The sequence below is a fragment of the Delphinapterus leucas genome, chromosome 16 (genome assembly GCF_059928025.1).
Source record: "Delphinapterus leucas isolate spDelLeu-1000000601 "Yukka" chromosome 16, BTC_Dleu_Yukka2, whole genome shotgun sequence".
Taxonomy (NCBI): domain Eukaryota; kingdom Metazoa; phylum Chordata; class Mammalia; order Artiodactyla; family Monodontidae; genus Delphinapterus; species Delphinapterus leucas.
The window spans coordinates 54,666,165-54,687,037 of NC_143144.1; the positions used below are offsets into that span (position 1 = coordinate 54,666,165).

The following is a 20,873-nucleotide window of genomic DNA, read 5'->3' on the forward strand; positions in this document are numbered from 1 at the left end:
CCACAACTACTTAGCCCGTGTGCCTAGAGCCTGTGCTCTGCCACAAGAGAAGCCACGACGATGAGAAGCCTACGCACCACAACGAAGAGTAGCCCCCGCTCGCTGCAACTAACTAGAGAAAGCCCACGCACAGCAACGAAGACCCAACACAGCCCAAAAAAATTAAAACAAATTTATAAAAAAATAATAATAAATCTTAAAAAAAAAGAGTGGGGCTGGGGGTAATATAGGCATATTCTATGTGCAAGTCTAATAGAGCAGAGGCCAGTGAGGGGTGAGGGAGACAATAAGACATTAATTTAAAAATTATAACTTCTAAATTCAAAGAAATACCACATTAAATGTAGGTGCCTCACAAAACCAAATGCCATATCTGGAAATCATTGAATACACGTCCATTAATATTAATAACATTGGCTAATCTTTCTACTGTGCTTCTAAGTATAAGCACTTTCACCTTATTTCCTTTAACCCTGCAATTCTGTAAGGTAGGTGTTACTGACAGGCCTGCTTGAAATTGAAGGAATAGAAGAGACAAAGTAATTAGCCCAGTATCACAGGTAGTAAATGTTAGAGCTGAGACTTGAATCTAGCACTTCTGACTTTGATCATGGGCTTCCTACCCCCCACCCCCTGCATCTAGGAAAGAATATTTGTCCAGTCAGCACCCCAAAAACATGGTCTTGGTTTGGTTTGGGCTTTTGTTCCGTTTTGTTTGGGTATAAGATGTGCCACTTTCTAATACTTAAATGGCAGTTTTTACTTCTCAGTCTCTGTCATCTGTACCCAAAGCATTTTCCAAGTAAATATCTCTTTAAAGAGATTTCTTGAGCCAGATATGAAACATGTCTTTAACCACTCTGGAGTGGAAACTCACCTCTGTCCACAGGAGAAGCAAGGCTTGTGTTTGGCCCCCACCCACTCCTGCCATGGCTTCAAGGAACCCTTAAACTATCAGACCCCAAACAGGTCAGTCACTTTTACAGAAACTGCCAGCACACCCCCAAGACTGTCAACACCCCCCAAACTTCTTTAACTGACTCTCCTGAAGAAAACAAGTAGAACTTCAGCCCACTCAAAATCACTCCGAAGTCCTGCCAGACACGTGGCGTGGCCCCAGTCTCCAAAATAAATCCCCTCTTCTGCTGGTCTGAAGCTCCCTCCAGCCTCCCCATGCCCAGAGTTTTGAATTCTGCAGCTCCTCTCCTTGGGTTTATGCCCATGTATTCATCAGGGTCCACAGCCCATAATCTGCCACCATCACCGGTGAGCAGCCACTGTCTCCCTTCCCAGAAGACACATCCCAACAGAAATCTTCTGGGAAGGCTCTTCGCACCTGCCCCCTCTCCTCAAGGAAGCAGAGGAGGCTTCTTTTTTGTTTTGTTTGCTTTGGCTGCGCCCTGTGTTGTGCAGGATCTTACTGTGCCCCCTGCACAGGAAGCGCGGAGTCTTAACCACTGGACTGCCAGAGAAGTCCCTTTCCTAGTTTGTTTTTGTTTTTTTAGAGGAGGCTTCTTGACTCTTCCTCGGACCTCTCCTGCCATCACTGAAGACAAGTAGCAACTGCACCAACTATTATTTCTCCCCGTCTTCCTTCCAGCCTCCCTTCTAGAATTCTGCCCCAAATCTCTGTGGGCAGGCAGCTGCCCACTGAGGGCTTCTCAATGTCCTGACTCTTCTTCCTTTTGTTCACCATCTCGTAGGCTCCCTGAGTTAGCGTCTTCAGCAATTCCTGCAGCTCCCAGCTCTCCTTCTTCTCCCCATCAGACCAGGTTAACTCCTTGCTGGCACGTGCCGCTTCTTCACCCAGGCGGAGCCTGCCTCTGTGGACCCACGGATGGAGGGAGTGAGAGGGGGAGGGGTGGTGGTGCATCAGATCCTCTTCAGAGAGATAGCGGAAGCCCAGCAGATTGTGACTATAGGATGTCCTGAGGTCAGGAGACCTGGGATCTAGCCCCGGCACTACCACTCACTAGCTAGTTGACCTTGGGCAAGTCACCTGACCTCTCTGGTTCTCTTGGGTTTCTTCATCTATAAAATAAGGAAAATGAGCTAAATAACCTTTAAGATCCTTGATATATTTGTTGGCACACTGTGTAGTAGAACCACATGGTTCAAAGCCAGTCTGCTAGGCTCTTTCCTCAAGACTGCCTTGGCTATGAAATAATAATTGCCCACATGCCTTAATCTCCTCATTTTGGATTTCAAGGAAAATCTTCTTTGTGTCTTGGTTTTAGAATTCCTACAATAATATATTGATTCTGAATTTATGGCACCTGTTACAAAACCATATGCTGCCCTTTCTGACTATTTCTACCTCCTGAAGTCCGCTCACACCGTGCAGTTTCTAGAGATGGAGGGATGTGTTCTCAGGTTGAGCAGATGCAGGCCGAGGTCTCCAGAATTACCAGTGGAGACGAGCCTCTGGCTGTGTCGGCTCCAGGCTGTAGGAGCTCAGACAGACTGGTGCCAATATTCCAGGATTTTTCTAGATGCTAGTATTCCTTTGAAAAAATGTCATATGGTATAAAGAATTTGGGAAACTCTGAATATTAGCCCCTTCTTGGAGATTTACCATGCACATTAGCATATTTAGAGCTCTAAGAAATCCTGCCAGTGAAGAAATCTTAATTTATCCCAGCATCCCCCAAACCTGTATGGCCTCCGACACTTTCTTCACAAAATCCTGGTAGAACATGTCCCCAGAACACAGTTTGGGGCACATTACCACAAAATCTGGCTGACCTGTCTCTATCTGGGTCTTTGGAGCAGAAAGAGAAAACTACAGCTGCTGGAATATTTACTGAGCACCTACTGTATGCAGAATAACATGGGAACAACTCAAAATTGGCACAAGGGTCTGCCTGCCAAGACTTCGAAATCTAAAGCTGCAGACGCACAGGCACACATGAAGAAACATGCCAGTCAGCGAACAGGACAAATAAAGTGTCAGGTACAGTGTGGAAGTGCTGGAGCCAGGCCCCTGGGCAGTCGTTTGCTTCCCAAAGTGAATTTCTGCACACTCAGCTCTCAGGCTCAAGATCGTTGCTTTGCGCCACCAGGGTAGTTACCATTCAGCCAGTTACATGACCTCATCAAAGGACAGTCGTTGTTTATTTTTATAGGTTAGGTGGTTGGGGAGGCACACCAAGTACTTTTATTTTGTGCTGGACATCCTAGAATTTTTGCCTTACATGTACAGCTCTGTTGGGTTTTATTTGGAATTGGGATCTATTCTTTCCCTAGAAAAGGTGACCTCCTTCTCACGAAGTAAGAAAGATATTGAACTGGCCAGTGGCCCATGCTGTTGTTTAATTCCACTCTGAATCAAATGTAACTGCTGTCCAATGTACCTGATGTTTCCTGGACAAAGGACCCTGGTTTCTCAGGGCAGCTGCCCCTTTAGAACCTATCTGTGACTCACTGCTATTTTCCAAGCACTTCCCCTCCTACCAAACCATATCCACAAGTCCTCAGACAGCCCTCGCCCACATCCTCCTTCCCCATCTCCTGTTTCCCACCCCTCCCTACCAACTCCGCTTAGACTTTCTTTTGATACGTTTTTTTCTCAACTTTTTTCTTACCCCTTTTCTGCCTTCCCTCTACCTCTCCTTTCTGGCCTCTTTAAAAGAAGCAAAGGATCATTCTTTCTTAGAGTTTAATCCTTGGGAACTCCCTCTCTGCTAAACAGAACAGAGAAGCTGGCACTGTGATAAGAAGGCCAACGTTGTTTCCACAAAGAAACATCTTTGAAGAAGGAGCTGCTTATTATTTTTTTTCATTATCAGTATTCGTTGACATTTATTGAGCATGTACTCTGCTCCAACCACTAGAGCACATTACATATATTTATTGTATCTTTTATTAGTTTACACACACACACACACACACACACACACACCCTTATGGCAGGACATTTTATGGGTGAGAAATTGAGTCTCAGGGAAGGTAAGGAACTTGCTCAAGGTCACAGAAATAGTGAAAAGCAGTGCCAAGCGGTGAACCTGCATTTCTTTGGCTTCAAATCCAGTGTTCTCCCTTCTCTCCCCCACCTCCCATTGAAACAGGGAAGCTAAAGAGGCAGAATTCTGGTTTTCATCAGATTTATTCCCTAACAAGTTCATTCACAGAAGCTCACCCCTACACACATGTACTGCACAGACGGCAGATTTAATTATCTTCTTCTTAGTGATCCATTATATCTACCAGGGTCCAACCGGATCTACCAGGGTCTACCAGGATGTCATTGATCTTGGTGGGATGCCAATATCCTTTGTTTCTTCACACAGACTTGTCTTCAGGGGAACATAGGCCAACACATGCAAACGATTTTATTCCCCTCCCTTCTCTCCTTCCTGCTTGATCATTGGTATCGGTTTAACTGTTGGTCTCCTGTTACCTGCTCACCATCCGCATTGCGATTGGCAAACATTTGCCATTGGGCCCTGCAAGTGAAATAGTGACTTGTTGGGCTCAGTTTTCCTTTCCTGTGACAGGTGTCCACCTGCCCTGGGACCCAGAGTGATTCACAGCAGGTCTCAGAACCTCCAGACCTGTTCGGTGGCCCTGGAAGACAACCTTCTCTCTCTCCCTTTTCCAAGCAGTGTGGCCTGCAGCCAGTGAGTTCCCCATCGGGGGACTTAAGTAACCTGGGAGGCCATTTCCTGAACATCACTCAGGGCACCTCAGAATGGTCCCAGCTCATTCCAGAGCAGACGAGAAAGCCATCACTACCCTAACTCTCTGATGCCCAGTTCTCTCAGGGAAAATGGAATCTTCCAGTCATGCGCCCAAATGCCCACAGGCCTTCTATGCCATGGCTCCCAGAGTATCCTTTCCCAGCACAAGCCTCTGAGCCTCCTGGGTGAAGAACAAGCAGACAAGTGATTATAGGGTGGGGTTGCAGCCTCCAGATGCCCTGGGCACTCAGGCCCTTGGACACTTCTGAGAAGGGCAGCACTGACAGGGAGTTGGCTGCTGTGCTTTGTGTGTGACTCAAAGTAAGAAGTTACTGAGGACCCACCACTCATGCTGGACCCTGTGCTGGGAAATAAATGAGTAAAACAATGCCTGCCTTCAAGGAGCTCAAATTCCAGGGACAGAGGACAGGGGGAAAGTGGTCACAGTGCAGTGATAAAGTAATTTTGATTAAACATATGAGGATTCAAGAAAGGCTTCCTGGAGGAGGTGACATCTGGGCTGTTTGGCAGTCAGTTGGATGAGGGAATGGAAGGTGAAGGAAGAGTCAAGGACTGGGATCAGGGTGTGCTTGAGGTGGCCTTGGGCCCTCCAGGTGGAAAGGTCCAGTTAATTTTTGGATATACAGGACAAGAGACAGATATTCGGAGACAGCAGCAGAGAGGTGGGTAAAACCAGGCAAGTGAAAGAAATCATCTAGAAGAGGACGTAGCATAAGAAGAGATCCAAGAAGGGTCAAGGACAGAGCCCCAAGAAATACCAGCATTCAAGAACCAACTTGTGCCTGCAGAGACAGTATTATGAGCCTGGGCTGCCTAGGTTGGGATTCCTCCCTCCACAACTTACTAGCTGTGTGACACTGGGAAAGTGACTAAACCTCTCTGTTTCCATTTCATCTATTAAATGGGATGATAATGACATACATTTCATTAGGTTGTTGTAGGATTAAATGAATACATGTTAAGTACTTAAGACAGTTTTTTTAAAATGTAATATCTGCAAAGAAGACAGAGTATTTAAGTAGACTTTTTTTTTTAATTAAAAAGGAAAAAAGAATAGGCAGAGAATAAGAAATGGTACAAAATGTAGTAGGATTGGAATGTCAGACAGATGAGTGGCGGGCAACAGTGAAAATTAATGCTGGAGGTGTAAATTTAGATCAGATGGTACCGTGCTTGAAGGCCAAAAAAAGAGGTTTAGAGTTTGTTCTATAGACAACTGTGACGCAATTTGAGAGTATAATCCAAGATGTGTTTAGGGCTTCTCCAGAAACCACCTTCAGGTGCCTCATTTTTTCCATCTGAGTCTCTCCTAAACACAGTCATGGTGGAACCATGCCAAGCAGGACCAGGAGTTCGAGAGACTCTTCTGCACTCACTTCACATCAAGGAGGATGCCTGAGCATGTGTAACTCGATGGCCACTGCATCCTTAGTACAAGACCCTGACATTAAGTCCTGGCCTCTGCTTCAAGGAGCTCACACTTGGGAGAGATTGGTTCAGGACAAGGTACTAGCAATACTCCTATGCATACATATATGTAAATATCTACATATGTATATGGGATTGAGCAATTTAAATAGAAAAAAATGGCTAAATTTATTCCTAATGAGGAGTCAGGGAAGCCTTCAGAGAAGAGGAAATATGAGTTATCCTTTTAGGACAGGCTTGTGCTTGGGGCGCAGACCCTTCTCAAGGCAACCACAGATTCTTCCTGGTTCAGCCTTGGGCTGCTTCCTTCCTTGTAGTTAGGAAGTGGAACTTGGAGACTCCTCTCTTCTGAATTTCTGTGCTCTGCTTCCTGGAATTCAGCTTCTCTACAGCTCAGGTAGCAATATTAATAGTAGTTGTAGAAGCAGCAGGTGGCCGCAGTAGTAAACATCTATTGAGCCCTTAACTACACACTGAGCATCACATTGAGATCTTAGATACAACCTCCAGGTTCATCCTGACAACGGTCTTATCAGGTAAGTATTATTATTCCCCTTTTACTGAAAAGGGAATTGAGGCTCAGAGAGGGTAGGTCGCTTGCCTCAGGGACCTGTGCAGGGTAACAGTGGAACTGGGAGTTGAAGGCAGGTCCGCTCAACTCCGGTGCCCACGCTCCCCACCAACTATGCTATGCTATCTCCCGCTGGCTCCTCCTTCCACGTTCCAAACGGGTGACAGCCCCAGTCTCAAGTACAGTCACAGAGGTGGTGACTTATAGTATTGGACAGGTACTACATAAGTGATGCTTTCCTGACTCGAGGCTCAGGGGCGCAGAAAGGAACACCGAACCCCTGGGATAGCTCTCAACTTAAGTGTATATAAGAACACCAGGGAGTTATCTAAAAATGCAGATTCCTGGGCTGCAATCTTAGACTGGTTTCTAGGTCTGGATGAGGCCTTGTAATCTGCATTTGAATAAACACCCTACCACCACTCTGGAGATTTTGATGCCGGTGCTCCATGTTGTGAGGAGTACCGCCTGGGCAGGGGCATTGTGTGTGTGTGTGTGTGTGCACGTGCGTGTGCGCACGTGTGTCAATGTATTGCCTGCGTGTGCATGCCACATTCTCTAGTTCAAGGGTTGTTCTAGTAAAGCTCAGTGGAGGGCGGGTATAGATGTGCACTGCATACAACCCGCTTCAGAGGAGCTTTGTCTAGAGAGACTTTCGTTGCCTTCTTTAGATTTCACCATTTGAGGCTGGACTTAGCAGTGAGGGTGACCAGATACCTGTTACAAAGGATCATCTTTCTACGAAAACTTGTGCTCAGCATGTTCAAAAAAACTTCTTGGCAGGAAGTCATTTGTCCCCTTTTTCTGGACCTGGGAACAGCAGTAGGAAGTGTTCAGGCCTTTTCCCAAATATAATATCTGACCATTTGAAGGCTGAGAATCCTTTCTGCCTACGGCCTCCTGGGACTCTGAGTGGCCTGCCTGCCGGTCAGGGGCACCGAGCATCCCCACACTGGGGATGTGGGAAAGATGGTCTCTGCCCTCGAGGACTTAAGGTCTGCGGGGGAGACAGAACAGACCCATGTGAAAGAGTCAGGCACACAAATATAACAAAGCTAAGGCAGATGTAAATCCACACAGCTGTGAGAACCCAAGTGCAGACGTGACGCTGCACTCAAGGTCCGACATTCAGTGAAAGAGAAGCAGGAGGAAGTTGCACGTGGGGTGTCGGTGAGCCATCAGAAAGGCCTTCCCAGGGGAGGTCACATGCGTTCATTCACAGACTCCCCTTAAGCACTTACAGTGGGCTCCGCTGCTGGTGAGCACGGCAGCCCCAAAGTCAGCCTTTTAGGGAACACGGTGCTGACTGTCCAGGGAGTCTGGGGCACCACATAATGCACAGCACATGGACCCAGCCCAGGTGGGACATCAGGACAGGCCTCCTCAAGACAGCAAGGCTTTCATCAGATTCCTGAAGGCGGCCCTTCCCCTGACTTCAGGGAATTCAGCACGAGGTACAAAGGAAGGCCCGCCTGTGGCCTTCCCACCTCCTCTTTCCATCCTGGCTCGTATGCCTGTGTATCGTGTGGACACCTCAGGCCTCAAGTGTAAACTCCATCAACACACCACCCTCCCCACTTGGCCAGCCTTCAGGCCTAGAGTTATGATCTACCCTCAGGAGGACTGATCTAGAAAACAGGCCCTTGCCGGCCTGGAAGTGAGCTGTTTGGACAGGGGATTGGGAATCCTGGGTCTACAGGGGTGAGCGATCTGGAGGTGGGTGCACAGCCAGTGGGCAGACAGGTTCCCTCCTCCCCACAGACTTCTCACTCTGTGGGGGAGCACAGTTGGATGAGGGCCAACATGGGCCTCTGTAGCTCAGGGCATGGGCAGGGGGTCGGACTGCAGGTCTAAGCACAGTTCTGCCCAAAGGATGAGTCAACATTAGCTAAATCAAAGGTGGAGGGATGGGGCAGAGGAGGGGCTTCCCACAGAAGGAACAACCAGTGCAAGATCCCTAGGGTGGGAAAAGCCTGGTTCACCTCCCTAAAAGCAGGAGTGTTGTAGAGAGCGCCGAGGTGAGACTGGAGAACAGACAGGGGCCTCAAGGGCCAAGATAAGGATGTGGCTTTACAAAGGACACAGGCAAGACATGGTGGGCCAGGGAAAGGTCATTTTGAATGGAGCGAGAACATTCCTCCCAAACGAAGCTTGTGTGATACCGGTAAGGCATTTGATGTGGGAAGAGGGGGCAAGCTCTTCACTTTGGCTGGGCCTCAGAGTACTGAGAAAGGCCTGAGAAGGAAAGAAAAAAAACAATTGTGGAGGACTTGTAAGCATGTAGGAAGGGATCAGGGTCATCAGGGTAAGCACAGAGCCTCTGGGAGGAATGCTTAAAGAATTAGGCTGGGAGCCAGATTCTCTCTTTATGCTGTGCTGACCATTGAAATAAGGCAAAATAATCTGCCACATTTAACACCTTTCTGCTCTAGGACTGCTCCCTATGTTTGAGTCATAGTACTGTACATGTATGCGATTTTTGTGTTTTTCTGTGTGATTTCAGTGTCCTGAAATTCTTTCTGGATTGGCAACACATCCCCTTGTCCACTTAGTAAATACGACCATGTTTATGCTTTGGGCTACATTTTACAGTCATCACTGAATGCTCGTTTCCTTTTCGTGTCATTTATTTTTTATAATTGTGCTGACACTCTCGTTACTTAATGCCTATGGAATTATGACTACATTAGGCCACGATAAGAATTGTCCCTGAAGTCTGTAAGCAGATGTTGGGGTGTGTGTGTGTGTGTGTGTGTGTTTGTGTGTTTGTAACAACAGTGCTTACATAATCTCAATAACCAAGCCCTGGGGACTCACACTCAGAGACAGAACAGTTGGTTTAAATTAGGTTTCCATGTGAAATATGGTATCACTATTTTTTTCCTAGCCTTGTGGGAAAGTATATGGAAAATGATTTGACTGATAGGAAATGAATCTGGATGTGTGATCAGGACTGAGGCACAAACCACTCTGCTCTGTGAAGCAGGTCTCTCCAAGGGAAGATATGTTAACCCTTTCAGGTCACTGCACTAATAAACCACTGTGTGGGACCAAAATAGCCTGAAAGTCCAGAGACTTTGCAAAGACACTGATTTGCCATCAATTTCAACAGGAAAGGAGCTAAAGCCATAGAAAAAATATAGCCAGAGGCCTCAAGAACTAATGCATCGGGTGTCTTTGAAGAACCATTTTAACTTTTCAGGGTTTCATTTGTATTTTAAGGAGATGGATTTGGGTTTCTAGCTCAGAGTCAATGATGTTATGATTCTGAGTGTTTTCTGATGATTTCTTAGAGCAGGATAGGGCTTATCAAAACTAATCACACCAAAGGAAGTATTGGTTAGAAGCATTAATGACACTCAGTCTTTACTGGCAAAATAATGTCTTGGTCTAGAGAGCCAGAGTTTCACCAGCCTGGTGACTTTTAGCTGGGTAACCAGGTGAAGGGAAAGAGCTTGGAGACAGTGAGCCAGGGATTGCTCACAGCTGCAGGAGAGGGGCTGGTTTTGGGAATCCCAAAGGGCTCCTGTGTGCTCAAAGCAGTCCCAGGAGATCAAACGAATGGTTATCTTCTTCCAAGAGGCTCTTAATTCCTTGCAGGATGATCTGGACTACGGCTTGTCCTAGGGGTCTGATTCCAGATCTGTCCTCCTGATGTTTCACAAGAGTTCAGCCAAGTCCAGAGCAGGTAGAGATCGGTGGTGCCTGCTTAGAGCCCACTGGGCTCGTGCTGGGCTCAGGGGTGGCAGGTGGCCCATCAATTTTGCTTCAGCAAATTTCAGAAGGGAAGAGATCGATTGTTACTGCAGCGCTCCTGGCTGCTACCAGATTATAACCCTGTTTTAGCACTGAAACTCTCTGTTGCTATTTCCCTATTTGTTTTTGTGTAGGGAGAGGAAAGACATGTTCAGCATCAATCTCTTCTGTTCTGCTTTTTTCATTTTTTTAATCATTTTTTGGTACTCTTCTCGGTACCTTCTCCTTTGATTCCATCTCTGTCTTCAAATGTGCATCTCTTATTGAGTGCTTAGAAGGACCTACCAGTGCCAAGTTTACAAAAACTAGCTCCCTTCATCAGCTGAAAGAGCACCAGCCTGGGAGTCCTAGCTTTGACATCAAGAATTGTGACCTTGGCAAATCATTTCTCCCATGAGCCTTGGATTCTTGATCTGGAAGCATGGGGTTGGACTGCCCTCTGCGGTTGCTGCCAGCACTAAATGCCACTCATTCCTCTCATTTTATTTGGAGGGAGGGAGTCAGGGAAGTGGTTGCCTTAGACCTTGAACTCTTTTTTCCCTGCAGGCTTCTCTGTTCAGGCTTCACTCTCTCAAGCCAGGGAAATGAGTTGCTCCCCATGTTTCAGCACTGTTGCTAAACCAAGTACAACTAATGGGCCATGCGGGGTCAAGACCAAGGCTTTGATCTATTAACAAGTGAACTTATCAGCCCAGACCTTAGCCAGGATGGAGAAAGTAACGTAAGTGAACACTAGTGTTCCAAGCACCAAAGTACAGGTAGCAGCAAAATAATCTTAGCAATTAATCAAAGGATTTTGAGGCTGCATACCATAAAGGGGGGACTTTAGTAGTAGATTATTATTAAATATTATACTTCAGCCTGTGTAGTAGAAAAGACAAATCACACTAGACTAAATTTAAGCCTAGAGCAGGAGAACAGTTTATACATTAGGCATTTAGTGAGTGGTTAATAGGGACACCTCTGGGCCACACACCTCGGTTCAAATTCAGGCTTTGCCACCTATTGGTTGAGGACCTTGAGCAAGTCTCTTAGGCCCTCTGTCCTTCATTCGTCATCTATAAAATGGACAGTTATAGTTCCTGACTCTTAGGATTGTTGTGAGAGATACGTGAGTTAACATATATGAAGTGCTATATTGGTTCCATTATTTAGTCCTTTGAGGAGCATAATAGATAATGTTTTTATGAAAGACAGTTCAAAAAATTTTTTTTGCATTTTTTCATTTAATATTACGCATTTTATTAATTGACAAATGGACTTTCATTTATGGGCTAAGTGCATTGATTGCATTTATTCTTGCTCTTTCGGTCAAATACATTTAAATCATAGTTATCCTTAGGCCTTGTTTTCTTATGATCTCATGGAATTTTATAGCTGAAAAGGGATTGTATAAATTACCTCTCAGCCTCATTTTAAAGATGAAGATGAAGAATACAGAGAGGTTAATTCCATTGCAAAGCAGTGATGGAGCTAGAGCTTCAATTCAGTCTCTTGGCTGGGTCCTTCATTTCCTAATACTAAACTGACTTTTTAAAAAAAAAACATTTTTCTTATGGAAAAGTATGTATCAAGCTTCCAGCACATGGTTTCAGTGGACGCCCCTCTCTGCATTCTGCAGGTGAGCTCCTGGGTGACGTGGCTGATCCTCACGGCGGGCTCCATGGAGGAGAAGCGGGAAGTCTTCTCATATTTGGTGCACGTGGCCAAATGCTGCTGGAACATGGGCAACTACAATGCCGTCATGGAGTTCTTGGCCGGCCTCAGGTATGGGTGGTGGGGAATATGGTTTTCTGGGGGGTTTCCTCTTACCAGCTGCATGGCACTGAATTAATTGTCTGGGTAACCATATTTACCCAAACCAGACAATTAGTCGTGATTATTTGGGGGAAATAACCTCTGCTAGCACCACAATCCGTGTCCCTCAAAGATGCTGCAGAATTCAGAAGTCACGATCCTAATTCACTGGGTCTGCTCTGATCCCATGCTCTTGGCCAAGCTAAGTATCTGATTGCATAACTCCATCAACCCCATCAATGACCTGTCTCTTCCCCTGCCTGCCCTGTAAGCCCCACTGTTACCTATCTCTTCCCAGCTCTGCCTTACGAATTACCCCAGCACTATAAGCTCCCAACTACTGACTGCCCTTAAAAATAACAGTGGTCACCACTGATAATAAGCATTGAATAATGTTAGCTCTCATTTTTATTGAACACTTACTATGTGTCAAGCATTGGACTAAGCATGTTCTATGCATTAAATCTTTTAATTCTCAGAACAGTTTTTGAGGTAGATACTATTATTATTCCCACACCATACAAAAGAAGAAACTTCTAACTAAGGTAAGAAGAAATTAAGTCATTCACCCAAGGTCACCTGGCATGGCTGGGATGTGACTGCCGGCCACCCTGAGTTCAGAGTCCGTGCCCTTAACCTCTGTGATATCCTGCTCTTACGCCTTCTCCATCAAACTAATAATAAGATCACCATTCTGCCAATAAAGCCTCCTGCCTTGTTCCGTTTCAGCTTTGGTTACCTTGCACAAAGTAGCTGCTTCTCACTCTTGCAGGTGAAAGTGTGGTGTGAAGGAGACGAGTATGAATGGTCGAATGAGAATAGCAGAGAATCAAATCCTGGCTCCCTCCCCTGAATAGCTGTGTGATCTGGGCAAGTTACTTGACTTCACTGAGCCTCAGTTTCTTCATCTGTAAATGGGGACAATAGTGAAAAGCACCTACCCCTTTACATAGGATTTAATGTGATAATGTAAAGTGTTGAGTATGTGTGTCTGGCATGTAGTAAGCCTCCGGAAAGAGGACCTGTGATTGCTGTTGTTGTTGTCTGAGATTCACCTTCCCATTGAGGGTTCTATAAATCTATAGATAGATCTATAAATAGATCTTGCTTCATAACACTTCAAGGTTTTTCTTTGACTCTCCAGGCCCTACATAGGGATTCAGGGTTGGGGGTGGAGGGGAAGATTCTGAGTTGGAAATTTTTCTGTCCTTTTGAACTTTCTCAACTAAGAATAAACTCAAATGATCATGTCATTGGCATTTAAAATGGTCATACAAATGCACCAAGCATAGCTCAAAAAAAGGAAAAATACTGGGAGAATAGGAGGCTTTATCCAGATGATTTGGTTCTCTTTGTGATAAATTTTCTACAAAGAATTTGTGTTACTTTTCTTAAAAAAAAAAGAATGATCATATTATGATAAAATAGTTCTATTTTAATGGTGCTTATCCTCTGTATTTGACTGGCAAACTGGTGCAGGCTGTTGTCTGGGGACTTCATGTCTTCTCTTCAGGATGTCACTGTCCTCACAGCTTGGCAGCTGTCTCCCTCCACAGTGAATGATCCAAAGGAACAAGGCTGCAGTACCTTTTATGTCCTGGCCTCAGGAGTAATACACTGTCACTTCTGCCATATTGGACTGGTCACATAGGACCAGCACTGATTCATTATGTGTGGGGACCACACTGCAGGAGGACGTGTGGATCTTTGGAGGTTGGCTGCCACATACCATGTATTAGAGCAGGGGTCTCCAACCGATAGTGGTCCATGGCCTGTTAGGAACTGGATCGCACAGCAGGAGGTGAGTGACAGGTGAGCGAGAGAAGCTTCATCTGTATTTACAGCTACTCCCCATCGCTTGCATTACCACCTGAGCTCCACCTCCTGTGAGATCAGTGGCAGCATTAGATTCTCATAGGAGCTCAAACCCTACTGTGAACTGCACATGCGAGGGATCTAGGTTGCGCACTCCTTATGAGGATCTAATGCCTGATGATTTGAGGTGGAGCTGAGACAGTGACGCTAGCGCTGGGGAGCGGCTACAAATACAGATTATCCTTAGCAAAGTGGTTTGACTACACAGAGACTATAATAAGTCAATTGCTTGCAGACTCATAGCAAAACCCCATCAGTGAGTGGCAAGTGACAGTTAAGCTGCATCTTATGGAGCAGACTGAACATAAGCCACATAATTCAGGTGTCACTGTCTCTCATCACCCCCAGATGTGACCATCTAGTTGCAGGAAAACAAGCTCAGGGCTCCCACTGATTCTGCATTATGGTGAGTTGTATAATTATTTCACTATATATTACAGTGTAATAATAATAGAAAAAAAGTGCAGAATAAACGTAATGCGCGTGAATCATCCCGAAACCATCCCCCCCCACCTCTGTTCCGTGGAAAAATTGTCTTCCACGAAACCAGTCTCTGGTGCCAAAAAAGTTGGGGACCGCTCTATTAGAGACTCTCTTGATACAAGAATGGCCTCAGAATGACCCGTGGAGACCTTGGGTGAATGGGAATTTTAGACCCAACTTAGTTTGAATTCAAAATCCAAGAAGTCCATAGAGTCAGGTAACTCTTTCTTAGGTGAGGAATAACCCCAAACGAGCTAACCTCACCACTGATTCCTGGGCACCCCAGACCCACTGCTACCTAGTTTCATGCTCCTATATTTGGCTTAAAACTGAACTGATCTTTACAAATAGATGGGTAAAAGTACCAAGTTTAGTAGCTCTTTGGCTGGAACAATATATACAGGAGGTAAGTTGCTAGATGTCCTTATGATGGAATGATTGTGGAGGAAGAGCTTATGTGTGTACTTTCAGGTTTGAAAATATTTAGATTACAGGTAATTGAACTACACCAAGATAACTGAAAGTTTTTTATTTTTAAAACCATTAGATGAGAAGGGGGCGCTTACTGTTAAGTGACTGCTTTTCTGTATACTTTATACATTTTGCTTCCTCAAACTAAATTCTCAGCTGTTTATAGGAAACAATTAGAAGTACAAAGATTTACATATAACAAGATTTACTCAATGTTAATGTCAATGTAAAATAACCCAAGTGTCAACTACACTTCAGTTTTAAAATAATAAAATAAAATAACCCAAATGAACAACAATAGAAAAATGAGGGAAATAACATGATGCAGTCATACAATGGAATATTATTTAGCCACCAAAAATTATGTTTATAAAACATTTTTAATATCACTGGAAAACAAGTAACATAAAATACGTAAAACTACGTGGGAACAAAGCGGTCTATACTTAATAACCTCAGCAATATTTACACAACAAAATTTATTAAATGTTTAGACCAGAGAGACACAAATACAATAAATACTGGAAGGAAATATACCTAATGTTGTCTGTGGGTGGAAGAACTACGGGTGGATTTTCTATATTTTTGGTATTTTCCAGGTCGTCTACGATGGGCATCTACTACCTTTATAATCATAAAAAGAAATAGAGGTTTTTTAAAAGTGTCAATTCTCAGTCTAACAAAAAATCATTTGATCTTTACTGAGGTTTGTCTTTTGCCCCCCAGGGTACTATGACGGCTCCATTACTCACGGAAAGAAGGATGATTAAATAATGAGAACCAAGTCTCATTCATGTATTCACTTCATTTATTTAAACCTCTACACCATGGCCCCAAAAGGACTCTCACCACCTTATAAGGAACTGGTTGTAGAACAAGCTGAACTTAGTGGGGTGAAATCAGGAGACAATTTTATTTTTCTGACCTCACTGTCTTTCAAACCTGCCAGTTGGCTCTCCTTCCCCTAACTCTGGGTCGTGTCTCTGGGGACGCTGTGTCTTTCCCCATCACTTCTGTGGTTAATAAGCAGTCTCATTCACCTACGTCCATGAGCGTGAATGAACCTGAGAATCGTACGGCAATGCCACAAAAGCAGGTTGCCTGAGAGTTACCTACAGCGTGACACCGTTTGTATGAAGTTTAAAAATGCACAAACAGTTCTACAAACTGCTTAGCGATATCTGCGTGTGTTGGGAAAGTATCAGGAATTGTAAGGGAAGGAGAGCACTAAAGTCGCAGTTGTGGTCCCCTGTGGTCCCCTGTGGTGAGAGAGGGAGGAGGATATGCTCGTGGAGGAATCCACTGGGGCCTCAATCATATTATTAATGCTTTATTTTTTTAAACTGAGAGGTTGATGTGTGGGTGTTTGTCATGTTGTGCTTCTTTATGTCTTTTGGATATCTTAGATATTACATAATGATCTTTTAATCCAGTCTGATATAAATCAAAACTTCAACTTCTCATTTAAAGCTTCACTCTTTCCCCAATTTTGCAGCCCAACCAGTCTCAGAAAGCTGCGGGAGTGTGGGAAGATATGGTTTATCTTTTCTCTCCCTCTCCCTCCAACTCAGAGTCCCTGCAGAAGAAATGGGCAGGAGAGGAGAGGAGAAGGGTGGAGGGGTAAAGGGAGCCCGTGTTACTTGACTGGGGCAGCGGTGATCTGGCCTTGGAGCCCCTGCTGAGAGCCATGAGGGGTGGTTTCAGGATTACTTCCTAGTTACCTGCCTTAACTTCACCCACTGTCCCATAGCCACCTCCCTGCACCGTTACCTGGTAAGGGGCAGTGCACCTCTGGCTGACTACTCAGTCCTCCCCGCTACAGTGTCTAGTTCTGGAAGTCCTACCCTCACAGACTCTTTCCACTAAGGTCACCTCATCGGCAGGCCTTGCAAGATAACTCAGGCCCCACTGACTCTCAGAGTCCATTCCTGACTCACAGAAACACCCAGCGCTTTGCCCGCCCAGAGTCTGCAAATGCGAGCCACGCCCCCTGGAACCTTCTCCCTCATGCTGCCATCAGGCAGCTCAAGGCAGCCTCTCATCGTTAGACTTCCCCAAGCAAATCACACACCAGTCAGTCTCTGACCAACAAACTGCCGGGACACGGATCAGCCTCTCCATGGAGTTCCCTTGAAGCCCCTGCACTTGGGTGATTTCCTCCTTCTCACATATGGTGCCCTGACAGCCCTCTCCAAAGAAGTGTTCCCTATGTGGCTGCTCAGACCCAGTTCCTCTGCTGATGGAGGGTGGGAGACCTCTGAGGGCAGAGCAGTTTGGGTCTCCTGGTGCCAACCCACTGCCTCTCTTTAGAAGGTGGGGTTCAATGTCAGCTGTTGTTCTCAGCAGCAATTTCAAAGTAGGAAAAATCTCATTTAACATCCTATTCTGCAAATAATGCTTTAAGATGATGTCCCTCAAGACAGGCCAGTGACTTAATGTCAAAGCTGGATTCAGTAGAAGCAATTCAACAGAAGAGGTCAAAACAGGCTTCGTGGGTATCACTGCGGGACTGGCCTAATCCAATAACATTTAAAAGATCAAGAGGAGTGGATGGAACACATTTTCTGTGGGCGATCCTCCACAAATACCTGTAGAAACCATATTACCCAGGAAGTTTCCCTTTTGGGAAATCAGAAAAACTCAAACTTAAGATCAGTGCCCACCTTCCGAAATTAACTCCTCCTACACGTGTGTGTTCGTTTTTTGGCTGCATTGGGTCTTTGTTGCTGCGCGCTGGCTTTCTCTAGTTGCGGCGAGCGGGGGCCACTCTTCGTTGAGGTGCGCAGGCTTCTCATTGCAGTGGCTTCTCTTGTTGTGGAGCATGGGCTTGCAGGCACGTGGGCATTAGTAGTTGCAGCACGCAGCCTCAGTAGATGCAGCACGCGGGCCCTAGAGCACGTGGGCTTCAGTAGTTGCAGCACGTGGGCTCAGTAGTTGTGGCACACAGGCTTAGTTGCTCCGCGGCATGTGGGATCTTCCCGGACCAGGGATTGAACCCGTGTCCCCTGCATTAGCAGGCAGACTCTTAACCACTGCACCACCAGGGAAGTCCCCACATGTATTTTTGTATGTATCTGTCCTATTTAATTTTGTGTTTCAATTTATTAAAGTAATAGTCACATCATTTGGGGAATCCTAAATAAATATTAAAACAGAAAGAACATGAAATAAAATGAATTTTGTATGGAATTTAGGCTATTTCATGTAAATTATATTATTTCTCCTTCAGTCTAAAAGAAAAATGTCATTGACTTGTAATAGGTCAAGAAAAGTTTTAAAAATGTGGCAGTTTATGGACCAGTCTGACCTGGAGACGATGAGAAGCCTGAAGGACGCCATGGCCCAGCATGAATCTTCCTGCGAGTACAGGAAGGTGGTGACTCGGGCACTGCATATCCCCGGCTGTAAGGTGGTTCCGTTCTGCGGGGTGTTTCTGAAGGAGCTCTGTGAGGTGCTTGATGGAGCCTCCGGCCTCATGAAGCTTTGCCCGAGGTACAATTCCCAAGAAGAAACTCTAGAGGTGAGGCCTTTCAAAATCCTCATGGTCTGGTGAGTCGTTGTTGCCGCCTGGCTTGTCACTCACTAAAGCCAGAAGAGAGACCTTTCTGAGCCCAGGGTTATCAGTTGTCACTGTTGTGTTGGGTAATAGGTCCTTGAACGTTCCAGAGAAAAGAATGCCAACTAACACTGTTGGGGCTTAATATTAAGTTAGCTTTAATGGGGCAGTGTGAAAGTACAAGTGCAAATGGGTATTGTTTCCTGATTTTTTTTTAAAGGTTGATGGGGTTTTCTTCTCTCTTATTGGGTGGGAATGTCTGGGTGCAGGGGATACGAGAAGTCAAGCGATAGTGGTAACTTTTCTGGATCAGTGGAAGAAAGACTGAAGGGAAGTCAATACTGCCTTCCTTTCCTCCTTTGTGGGAATCTGGTACGTCTTCTAAGGACGAGCTCCGGGCTCCTGATCGCACTGCCTCCGTTCCCCCTGGCCCGTTGCTTCTCATTCCTGACCCCCAGCATGGAGAAGACCACAGAGCTTAGACACAGAGCATTGGGCATTGGAGAGAAGGGCATTGAGAAATGGAAGAAGATATGGAAATCTCTTATATAGTGTTTAGAAACGATAGAAGGGACTAAAAGGGGGGAACTTTACAGAGAATTTTGAGGAGTCCCATACCTGGAAGTCCCACACCAAAATCTAGAGTCATTCTCACCATGGTGACAGCACCCACTGCTGACCTTACACACACACACTCTCACACTCACACACAGCCCTTCTCAGTGGCAGTGGGAAAACTTCCTAAAACTGCAGCCTCTTCCAGGTCACCTGGGACAAAATCATTGCCTGGTATCAGGGAGACTTAGAACCTCTGACAGGTGCCGGCAGCACTACTGGCTTGCATCTCCCTGGCTTATGAGGGAGGGATAAAGTGCAAGAAATGGAGGGGAAAGCTTAAAGCAAGCCCCCCAAAGCTGCACCCACACCGCCTCCCTCATGTCTCAGAAGGCAGGAACACCCTATCTCATGGCCTAGCTGCCCCTCTTGTTACCGACCAGGGTTCTTGGCCTTCCCCAGCCAATAGAAATTGACTAGAGGCCAGACAAGAAATTCAGGCAAGGCTTTATTGGGGCCCCTGCTGCAGCTCCCTGAGCGGGGGTGGGGAGAGCTTGTTCCTTATATGGGGTGAGGGTAGGCATGTGTCCAGGGGTCGGTCCAGACGGGTGGCTTAGGTGTTTTGCCAACCCCTCTCGTGGTGCTGTGTGCATGGGGCATGCTCAGTACCCTGCTTTTGCTCCCCACTCTTCAAAAGTGGCAGTTGGGTTTTTTTGGTCTCTTTGTATCTTTTGGGTCTAGAATTTGCCCCAACTGTGCATGCATCCGGTTATTTTTAGTCCTGTACAGTTTCTTTGCATTTTGTTGCTGGAGGAGAGGTGTGTCCAGGTGCAAGCACTGCAGCACTGCAGCAAAGGGTCCCAGGTCCCAGCACTGCAGCAAAGGGTCCCAGGTCCCAGCAAAGGGTCCTAGGTCCCAGCCTGTCTCACTCTGACTTCTGATGGGAGAAACTTCCTGATCACAAATACAGACAATAAGAGCTTATAAACCAGCAGGAAGCCTCTGTGTTATACCGTAAGATGTATGGGAAATAAATAAAGCAAAATGTCCCCCTTTCTCCATCATTTTCTTGGGCCCCAGTAATTTTATCCAGTTCCATAGAATAATACACTTTTGTCATGGTTTTTCTCAATTTCACTACAAGGATAGAATAACCCTGTCCTTCCTCTGTAAAGTGGCTAATCTTCTCCCTAGGGAACCCTTGAAATAATATTGCTTTTTATGTTGTAAATTCAAAGTGGAGTGTTGATTCCTAGTGGGACTAAAGTTGTCTTAGTGGAAACAAGAGTGACTTTTGGTATTTCAGGCGGTGAAAGGAAAAAAATGTTTTTCCTGGAGGTTTTCTTCCCCCAGTAAAATAGGCACAAATGCCATTATTTATGACTGTTACGATTTCGTTTCCCTAGCTAAGTCGGTTATTTAGACGTAGTATGTGAAGTTGCAATCACAAATCCTCAATATATTTTTCTGTAGTTTGTAGCCGATTATAGTGGACAAGATAATTTCTTACAACGAGTGGGACAGAATGGCTTAAAGAATTCAGAGAAGGAGTCCACCGTCAACAGCATCTTTCAGATCATCAGAAGCTGCAGTCGAAGTCTGGAGACAGAAGAGGAGGACAGCCCCAGCGAGGGGAGCAGCGCTGGGAAGAATCCCCTGAAGGATAAAGCCCGATGGCAGT

The 20,873-nt window shown here is 45.6% G+C and overlaps 1 protein-coding gene across 1 annotated transcript in view; it reads left to right on the forward strand.

Moving 5' to 3' along the window:
* The window catches only part of LOC111172471 (1-phosphatidylinositol 4,5-bisphosphate phosphodiesterase epsilon-1), a 235,099-nt gene that overhangs the window by 142,473 nt on the left and 71,753 nt on the right, over nucleotides 1–20,873 (forward strand). Inside the window, 3 exon segments of the mRNA XM_089897359.1 lie at nucleotides 12,077–12,222; nucleotides 18,343–18,601; nucleotides 20,666–20,871. Of these exon segments, the coding sequence (XP_089753485.1) occupies nucleotides 12,077–12,222; nucleotides 18,343–18,601; nucleotides 20,666–20,871 (611 nt within the window).